At 34.7% G+C, this 10,850-nt stretch overlaps 1 protein-coding gene across 3 annotated transcripts in view; it reads left to right on the plus strand.

Moving 5' to 3' along the window:
• LOC107719071 (potassium/sodium hyperpolarization-activated cyclic nucleotide-gated channel 1-like) overlaps positions 1-10,850 on the plus strand; it is a 109,492-nt gene that overhangs the window by 48,195 nt on the left and 50,447 nt on the right. For all 3 annotated transcript variants that reach the window (XM_016526382.1, XM_016526381.1, XM_016526380.1), the window contains exon 3: positions 1,472-1,633. In XM_016526382.1, coding sequence (XP_016381868.1) covers positions 1,472-1,633 — 162 coding nt within the window. The remainder of the gene's footprint in view (positions 1-1,471; positions 1,634-10,850) is intronic.

Consider the following 10,850-nt stretch of genomic DNA (forward strand, 5'->3'; position numbering starts at 1 on the left):
TTTTTTTTTTTTTTGAGTGTATTTTGGGGCAAAATCATCTGTCACTTGGCAATATGATACATTTTGAATATTTGGCCCAATGTTTGTTCGAATCTGGTAAATCACACTCCTGATGTTATGTATTGTCAAGCTTCCCATTTAGCCTATGTCAAGTTAAGTATTTTGCTTATTGTTGGTGCATTGCAGTTGATGGTTAAACAGGCCTAAGCTGGTTTGCTGGTTTTAGCTGACTTAAGTATCAGAGCTTTTAGTAGGCAGAGATGAGATGGATAACACATTGGCTGTCTTTGGGGTCAAGCGTAATTGTTTTGAATGATCCTCCAGGGCAGTGGCTCATCATTCTGCGAGATGCAGCGCTCCCGTGATGTTCACTTTATTCTCAATGCATCATTATTAGATATATAAATCTACAAAGAGGTGAAAAGGCATAACATTCTCAGTTTTGTCTACACAGCCATTTTGATACAACATAACACTGGTTATTAAGAACAAGGGAGATTAGAGTAGGAAACAGACTACGAGGCGTATCAAGTAGCTTTTCAGTTGTTATAGACTAACTGAAATCAAAATGTAGCCAATTTACTTTCTTAATAAATGCCACTGATTTTATTGTGCATGATTCATCAGTGCATGTTATACATATGAGGGGGAAAAAACCTCCAGGGCAGTGGCTCATCATTCTGCGAGATGTAGCGCTCCCGTGATGTTCACTTTATTCTCAATGCATCATTATGAGATATATAAATCTACAAAGAGGTGAAAAGACATAACATTCTCAGTTTTGTCTACATAGCCATTTTGATACAACATAACACTGGTTATTAAGAACAAGGGAGATTGGAGTAGGAAACAGACTACGAGGCGTATCAAGTAGCTTTTCAGTTGTTATAGACTAACTGAAATCAAAATGTAGCCAATTTACTTTCTTAATAAATGCCACTGATTTTATTGTGCATGATTCATCAGTGCATGTTATACATATGAGGGGGAAAAAAACAATTTATGTATTTATGTTATAAAAAAAAATGTATTTACTTTCTCTGAACTCTGAAATGACTGTTGAATAAATCACATGGCCATTTGGGTTGGGAAAAATAATAACAAAAAATACAAATATACAGTACACTATCATTTATTTTACAAGTTTACGATGAGATTTGTTTAATTACTGAGTCTCTTATGCTCACTAAGGCTGCATTTATTTGATCAGAAATGCAGTAAAAATTGTAATATTGTGAAATATTATTACAATTTAAAATAACTGTTTTATTTTCTAATATATTAAAAATGTAATTTATTCCTGTGCTGGCAAAGCTGAATTTTCAGCATCCATTACTCAAGTCTTGAGGGTCACGTGACACTGTTTTCTCAATATGCAAAATAATGATTTCTGTTATTCAACAAAACGCCATCCTGTGCACTATTCTTTAATGAAACCACTTACCTTTTTCTCCTTGTGTTCCTCCTTCAGATTTTTCATATGACATATGACCTGGCGAGTGCAGTGGTAAGAATCTTTAACCTGATTGGCATGATGTTGTTGCTGTGTCACTGGGACGGATGCCTGCAGTTTCTGGTGCCTCTCCTGCAAGACTTCCCTCCTGATTGCTGGGTGTCGCTAAATGGTATGGTTGTAAGTATTCAAAACTTTTCATTACTCCTTCAGAACTATTATCAGATTTTAAGTTGAACTACACATTGGATCAGGTCAAAATGATCATTTGATCAGTGGGCAATAAAAAGAATGATTTAGTGAAAATGTTCTCTAAATGTTTAACTGTTCTTCATTAAGAAATTTATGACAGTAAATATATGCCGTGTCAGAATTACCGTAATTACGAGATGACAACTCAGATCCTACTCTGAATCGTTCACATCGCGGGACTCAGAAATGACTCGTTTCTATGGCAACTCTTATGGATCCAAGAGTGGCTTTGTTGGTTATGACAGCAAAATACTTAATCACTACATAAATTCACCTCTTGCAAAATACAGAAGAACAAAGAAAGCACCTGCTAACACTGGTAATAATAAAATGGCATATCAAACTGAAATATGTGTAGAGGTCTTTACCTAACTATTCTTCGCAGTTTGTCTGACTGTCTGATGCATACTGCATACAAAACTGGAAAGCACTTGTGAAAATCTCTGCAATGCAGTTTTAGGGGTCAGGGATGTTTTTTATCATTCTGCTAGGAACCAAAATCATGTCTTAACGTTGAAATTATGAGCGCTTGTGAGGAAAATCTAATCATTCAATTTGTTTGCCAGTTTAAATTTTTTTTTAGGCAATTAGTAACAAATAAACTAGATATTTCACAGACAAAATTATATACACTACGTTCAATTATTTCCCCCCCAGAAATTCACATTTTATTCTGTAAAAATGCATTAAATACATCAAATTGTTACACAAAAAAGTCTCAAATAAATGCTATTCATTTAGAATAGATTTTAGATTTTAGATTTTAGAATAGATTTTCTATTTATCAAACAATCCTATAAAAATTATAATAATAATAAGTTTCTAGAATGATTTCTGAAGGATCATGTAACACTGAAGACTGGAGTAATGATGCTGAAAATTCAGGTTTACAATACAGGAATTAATTACATTTTAAAAAATATTAAAATAGAAAAATGTTCTTTTAAATTGTAATAATATTGTATAATATTACAATTTTTTCTGTATTTTGATCAAATAAATGCAGCTTTGGTTTGCATAAAAAAAAAAAATTCTTTCAAAAACACGAAGCAGGATTATAGCCTTGGTGTGTAAAAAAAAAAAAAATCTGAACTCAAAGTTTACTCAAATTGTAATAATATTTTATAATATTAAAAATTTTTCTGTATTTTGATCAAATAAATGCAGCTTTGGTTTGCATAAAAAAAAAAAAATTCTTTCAAAAACACGAAGCAGGATATAGCCTTGGTGTGTAAAAAAAAAAAAAATCTGAACTCAAAGTTTACTCACAAAAAAGGGTTGATTGCTCTACATGCTGACCAGATATATGGAATGATATTTAGGACAATATTCAAAAGGAATTGCACATTTTATTGTATTGCATTTACGTTTTCAATTTGTGGACGCATACGTTGAGACAAAATCCAAACGCAATTGCAAATCGCGCATTTGTGTTTTCATTTTCTTTTCCATGTATGAAACATGTCTGCCAAATTTTAAATGGAAACGCAAAGTCCATTTGCAATTCCATTTCCAATGTATTACAAGTTATGATTCTGTCATTTTGGAATAGCAATAGAAAAATCACCAATTGCTATTTCAGTTTCTCCGCATCCTGCTCCAACCCTCACAAAATACATGTGGAATCTCAATCCCCTTTGCACTTGCATTTCCAATGCCTAACTCAGTCAGCTGTCAATCAGTCTTGAGGGTGGGGTTTATTGATATAGTCGGAAAGTATGCCACGCCCACTACTGGTGGAAAACCAAGAACAGTCCGGAATATCATTCCATACAGACATTCTGTTCTTGTATGGGGGCAGTATTTGGCCAGAATAAGCTGCAGTGTGCAATCCAAAAACTGTTAATTGTCAATAACCATTTTTGTTAAATTGACTGCAGGTTTGGTGGTTTTACATGACGTCGCAACAGACAAGTGGGAAAATTAAGAGAAGTCAGAGTTTCAAACTTCAGTATATTTGACAAAATCATGAACGGACATCTAAAACTACTTACACAACGTGATTGCAGCAATAATCCAAACAACTAGTCAGAATAATATAAAATCAAAAAGAAAAAAGTAAATTCAAATCTAGCATACGAATATTTGGACTTGCACGTCCCATTACTGTTCAAATCCGAGAGTCACTGGGCAGAACATTTTACACTTGACCTTTATCAAACGAGAGCTGTTCAGCTAATCAGGACAGATGGCTCGCTGTAGTTTTTCACCGCACATCATGTTGGTGCTAAATGGATGTTTAAATGCCAAGATACTTTTTTTTTCTTCTCCCGGCATTTTCGAATGAGTTCACATTCCAGGTCAAATTGCAGTGCTGGTAAAAGCATTAGGCTTTTTTAGTTCAAGGCCAACTGTGTCACGCTGTTTTAGGAAGTCAGATTTCTCTGATTTTCTGCTAACAAAAATTATGCATTCACTTTGAACGCATGCACAAAGATCAGCAGACGGCCTGTAATGGGCATGTGCAAATCTCTTTGCATATTCGTCTGAGCCTTTTAGCTTGGCATCACATTGGATAACGGTCTTGGGTGGTGGTGGTGGGGTGATAAGGCTGTTCGCAGTTACGCAACCATATCCCCTCAAGTGCTATGGGGCTCAATCTACCTTTGAGGTGCTCTATGTGATGCTGCAGACCCCTCGGCTCTGGAGGGCCTTACCGGGAATCAATGATAGTCGTGTTTTGAAATGTTGCGAAACCCATGGCTATGTTGAACGTGGCATTTCTGACAAATTAAAGTCGCTCTGTGATGAGCGTTGAGAAGCCTTAGCTGAGATCTGTTTGATCTCAAAAACATTTTACATCACGCACACTACATGCCTCTTCATATCAGATGAATAGATGGATAGTATGCATACAACATCATCCAAGAAAACAAAGCTAAGCTAAGTCCTTTGTTATATCTGTAATGCTTACAGGAAGTGACATAACTGCACTCCAAATATGTTTTTTTTTTTTTCAATTCTAAACATTCAAATGCACTTTTAAAAATCCTCTCTATCTCGCGTCTTTCTAAAGCTAAAGAAGAGGTCAAACGCTTGTGGCGTTTCACTGCAGTTTGATGGGATAGGAAGTTGATATTGCCCATTGTGGCTCTGATTTAAAATTCTAGCCTCAAGTTCCTTATTATTATTTTTTCCTTTTTAAAAAGAGAATGAGAACTTAATGCAGTACATAAACACTTGAGATCCGTTACAAAACCTAGTGACAGCATTTTAAAAGACCATATGAAGGCTATTCCAAAACCAGAATGTTCCAAATCAGTTAACGGTTTTAATGTTACCTTCCTTCAGGGAAGTTCCACTTACAAGCCTAGAAGTCATAATTACAATGTGCTTGCAAGTGAAAAAGTTGATGTGGGCATTTCTTTTTCACTTTAGCAAAAACCGATAGATGTTTTATCACTAATGCAACAAAAACAAAAGCAGGATTCTTTGATGAATAGAAAGTTTCATTTATTTAAAATATATATATTTTTGCAATAATGTAAATGTTTTTACTGTCTTTTTTGATCAGTTTATTGCATCCTTGATTAATAAAAGTATTTAACAAAAAGAAAATCTTACTGATCCCAAACTTGGTTGTGTACAGTATAATGACAATTCTGTAATTAATATTTATAATTAAAACATTCCAATTTCTATGCCACTTGTGTCAACAAATGTAAAATAACGACTTTCTGCGCTCATCTTGTAAATATGATCATTCCGACATAACTTGAAATTGTCTCTTGAAATGCCAGTCGCCTACAAACATGCACATCAACCACGACTACTGAATGCAGATCGCTTAATATTGTAAAACAGTCAATTGTGCCAGGGTTTATTCTCTCAAAATGAGCTTGTGTTATTGAGCCATCAATTCTGCAGGTGTTTTGATGCAACATTTTCTTCAGCGAGGGGTTTCTAAACTGAAAGAGATGCACCACCTCCTCCTTTCTGTAAATTAGGCTAGATCAAGACTGCATCATTATTTTCCATCTGTCTCATTCCCCTGGGCTTGGCTCAGAGAAATGCCACAACCAGAAAATCATAACAGAAACAAACAGAAAATCAAAAGCCACGGAAAGTGTTTTGTTTTACTTTTCTGTACCGTAAGACACATCCATTTTTATGTACCTTCTTAGTCTAGGTACATTTATCTCCCACTGTCCTTCCTTCAGCATCTTTGTGTGACTTTGAATCAATGACTTCCCTGTTTACCTCTGCACCACTTTCTCCTCCCCAAAAAATCAATGCAGATGAAAAATGAGCAAAGATTCCCAGTGCTGTCTTTTCCCCGTGCAAGGATGGGGGTCCCAGAGGGAGGCGGTGGCCCTGCTGCTCAGTAATTCAGGGTTTAGGTGGGCGAAGTGAAGACGACGATATAATGCCCTGGCGGGGGAGTGCTAATTGAGACATTGAGTCTGAGCTGACAGGAGGCGACACCGACTGTGTTACCGGCCAGGCTGTTGGGTTAATTTAGCCATCAGAGAGGTTAGCGTTGGAGGAATGTCTGGGGACCTCAGCAGGATCCAAACCAAGTGACTGTAACTTTAAAGCACCGTATAACTCATTATTTGAAAGAGATAGTACAAGATGGGTCACATTCCACACTCGTAGCTTCATTTTTTCCCTAAAGTCCATTTATATTGTTATTTAACCCTACGGAAGCATTCTGAAACGGTATATTATTTTCCAGGTCTGTTTGGACCCAAAGAATCGTTTTTTTTTTTTTTTTTATAAAACAGTCATAACTTAATATTTTCAGCAAAAACTAAAATGTATTTGATCAGCATTTTTTTTTTTTCGATATTGATGAGAAATTTTATTTGAATATATCATTGTATGAAATGTATAGGAACATATAGTCTAAGAATTAACAGTATTAACCCGGTTGAAATTAATAGAATTAATTTATAACTCACGATTGCTCAAAAACAGTCCAAATTTACGAAACGTACATATACGTACATTTAAAAAAAAAAAAAAAAAACGGCATCAAAACAATATTACTGTAAAGTTTTCAAACAAAATACATTCATTTTACTTGCATAAACTTTCACTTTCAGATGAAAAAGTGAAACATTTTGCATACTGCATTGGTTCGCCAAGAATTTTTTGTTTGTTTGTTTGTTTCATTCCGTCATTCAGTCTCAAAAGTGTGTGAGACACTAATATAACTTCATAGATAATTTTATGTACTATTAGGTATATTTAAAACCTAACATAGTCGGGCCCAAAATGATCGGAACACAAAATGTGTAACATTTTTTAAAGGTTAAAAAACTCCAAAAAGTGTATTTTGAGGGTTATAAAGCATTTGCAAAGTTTCATTCCCTTACTATAAAAACGTGCATTTTTGAAGACTTAACTTAATTTGAAATCTTTTATCTAGTTGAATAAGTATACAATACTGTATTAGACAAGCTTGTAACATACTTTTTAGTAAAATAGAGCTTTAGTGGATGCACAGCAGCAAGCATTGTCCCTCTGAGAAGTTGTGCAGTGCATCTTTCCATCGGTCAGCGTCCACTCGATACTTTTGGAGTGTTTGACATACAGTGATAGTTGCAGGACCTACAGGCTGGACATGGTCCACAGAGAGATGATTCACAGACTTTTACCACCAAGTCATTTCACAATTCAGATGGGATCAAAATATATAAAAACAGTAAAATAAATTTAAATCACACAGAATTTTAGCATCTGAATAGGACTTTTGTTAAAGGGGTCATAGGATGCTACATGCACTTTTACAAGTTGTTTGAACTGAAATGTGTGTTGGCAGTGTGTTCACACAACCACCCTATAATGATAAAAATCCACCCAGTGTTTTTTTTTTTAATCTGGTTGACCCCTTTAAACATAATTTTAGAATTAGTAAAGTAAAAAAAAAAGGTTAAAAATATTTAAAAATATGAATATAAATAAATACATAATAAATTAAATAACTGTTTGTATGTAAATATGAGATCAGTAAGATTTTTATTTATTTTTTAATGTTTATTTATTTATTTAATCAAGGATGCATTAAAAAAATCCACAAAAATATCAAGCAGCACAACTATATATATGCACTAATTCACATTATGTTTATCAAAATATATATGGCAAATATAAAATGGCAGTGGCTTTAACAGTTACAAGTTGTTAACAGTAACATTAAAACATTTTACCGCTTTATATATCATTTTAAAACCTCTGGATGTTTCTGGCCTCCTTTTCATGTTTTCAATGTTAAAATGTGTCTTAAATGTCTTAAATTAAGTGTCTTAAATTTTTTTTTCAAGAGCAAAACAAACAGTTTTCCAAAATATGCCCTCTTTAAGTTACTGATTGCTCATGTTGAGTACATTCACAGCTAATTTATGCAAAATAACACTGTAGATTTCCTAGATACAAAATTAATGATTATATAAAAAATGATAATTATGCTGAGAGTTTATTCACTTGAGCTATTCACAAAGGTTTTTGGCACAAAGGATGTGAAAGAGTGATTATGAACCAGCGGCGGCAACAGCCAAACCAACAGAGGTTTTGTGGGAAACATGGTCCATAAATCACGTTTCTAACACGAGTCCTCTGCGTGTAAACACTGCAAAGAGAAAACATCAATAACTATAATTGTTTTCCACATAATAAATAATAAATGAGTTTTTAATCGAATGATGTGTTGCACGCAAAATTCCTCTGTACATGTGACTCGATCATGAATTTTGCATTATTGTCCGCACTACTGCCGCCAAACATTAATGAGCTGCTTCATTTGATCTTCTGTACATAAAATAATCCACATCTTCCCTATGGATGCCTATAATAAATCATTTGAATACAACTCATGCATGCCGAAGGAAAAGGCAAAGGGGGTGGTCGGAGTGAAAATCCAGTTGAAATTGCAATTTAATTTTGATGACACCAGTCGTGCATAAATTATACTTTTCACATTTAAAGATTTTGACCAGATCATAAGAGTCCTATCAAGTTATACAGTATCTAAAAACAAAACAAGTGACGTGACATGTGGCCAAGTATGGTGACCCATACTGGGAATTAGTGCTCTGCATTTACCCATCCAAAGTGCACACACACAGCAGTGAACACACACACACCGTGAACACACACCCAGAGCAGTGGGTGGCCATTTTTTTGCTGCGGCGCCCGGGGAGCAGTTGGGGGTTCGGTGCCTTGCTCAAGGGCACCTCAGTCGTGGTATTGAAGGTGGAGAGAGCGCTGTACATTCACTCCCCACATTTAAGGGGGTCTGAATACTTTCCGTACCCACTGTATATCTACATCGAGACAGTAAAGCAACTCCAAAAATGTCCTAAACGCTTCTCGGTCTCAAGGAACATTCACACTGACATTAATTTCTCTGCTCATTTGCATAAATCACTGCTGAATAGTTGCCTCAAATCACCAAATATCTTTGAAAATGTAAATCTTGTTGCTGTAAAAATCAACACTTTCATACTTAAACTCTCTATTCAAAATATAAAATAAAATAAAAATCACAAAGAACTGTATCATCTGAATAGAACTTTTGTTAAACATTTAAAGTTTAGAATTTTATGAAAGCTTATTTAAAGTTAAAAGTCATAAACTTGCATATCGCTGTGAGAGTGAACACTTTCTCCATTCACTTATATAATAAATATAATACTTTTATATTTAAACTCTCTAATCTAAATGCTCTACTCAGAATGTTAGAATTATCCATAAATTATCATATTCAAAAACTCATTATATTATATTACATTACATTATATTACATTACATTATAATGACTATATAATAATATGAATTCATATCTATTAATATTTTGTTCTTTTTAACATGCATTCTCTGCTTTTGTAAAAAAGTTAGTTTACAGTTATATAATATAATATAATGATGCTATATTATAATGCATTATATTTCATTTTAATATATTACATTATATTTAATCTTATATTATTAAAAAGATGACAAAAAAGACAACAAATAATATACATTATATAAAAGTATATATATCTATGGATGTGTATACACTGTTATTTGTTTGTTCTGAATATATAAAAAAATAGATATCCTGTATAATATATAATTTTATGTCTACATGTGATCTTATACCACTCTCCCAGCACACGTTGTCTGCTGTCACCCGATTGGTTCACTCTTGAATAGCTGGATAGTAACCAGGCTTGTGTGGGTGTGTGTGAGAGAGAGAGAAAGAGAGAGAGAGAGAGAGAGGGAGAGAGAGAAGAAAAAAAAATTCTACGCACCTTTAGACAACACTCACCTCATGTTAAGTCAAAAGGTTGGTGTAGTAGTGACACTAAAAGGCCGCTTGCCTCTCCGAGCACAACTTTAATAAGCTCTTGTTTTGTATTTTTAATCTTCCATTTCATTGGCCGTGGCCGTATTTCTCTCGTTTAAACCATTACTTCAAATGCCAGTCTAAACTGTAAGGTCATCTCGTATGTTACCGTTGCACAAAATCGTGACTATTGCCTCTGCTATAAATAAACACAGATGCACAGTGCTTAATTTGTAAATTGCGAGGTCCCGGAACAAAGTGGGGTGACGGATCCGGCATGATTAGAGGAGGGAGAGGTAACGGAGCATTCGCGCAATGGAGGACCAGCTTACGTGATTAACAGCGTGCATCTTCTTACGGTCATGAAAAAAATTGAAAAGTCATAAAATTTTAAAACAGCCATTTCCAGGCCTGGAAAAGTTTTGGAAAAGTCGGATTTTTTTCCTTAAATCTCTGTATAATAGAATTATGTTTAATCTGCTTTCGAGTTTATAATGAGGGAAATTCCTGCAAACATATTCAATAGAGCATGTAGGTTAGATGAGTAAATAAATCCACACATACTATCAGATTAAATCAGTCATTTGAAAACAGCGTGAGTGATTCAGCTGTACCGCGTCTTCTCTCACTCTCAAAGCGGCTTCACAACAGCGCATCTCGTCTGCACTACTGCACGCTGCGATACAAGACTTTTGCTCGGGTTTCGGGACAGTCGACAGAATTGTCACTTGCCTAATCGACTCGAGTCATTGTTGCATCGTTACAAAACTGTATCATTTGCACATCTTTTTAAGTTTGAGCCATTCTATACTGGCGTGCTCCAAAGGGGGTTTCCTATGCGCTCACAGTCACATAGCGCGCATATCGCGC

This window comes from Sinocyclocheilus rhinocerous, unplaced genomic scaffold, assembly GCF_001515625.1.
Source record: "Sinocyclocheilus rhinocerous isolate Xijiao unplaced genomic scaffold, SAMN03320098_v1.1 scaffold663, whole genome shotgun sequence".
NCBI lineage: Eukaryota > Metazoa > Chordata > Actinopteri > Cypriniformes > Cyprinidae > Sinocyclocheilus > Sinocyclocheilus rhinocerous.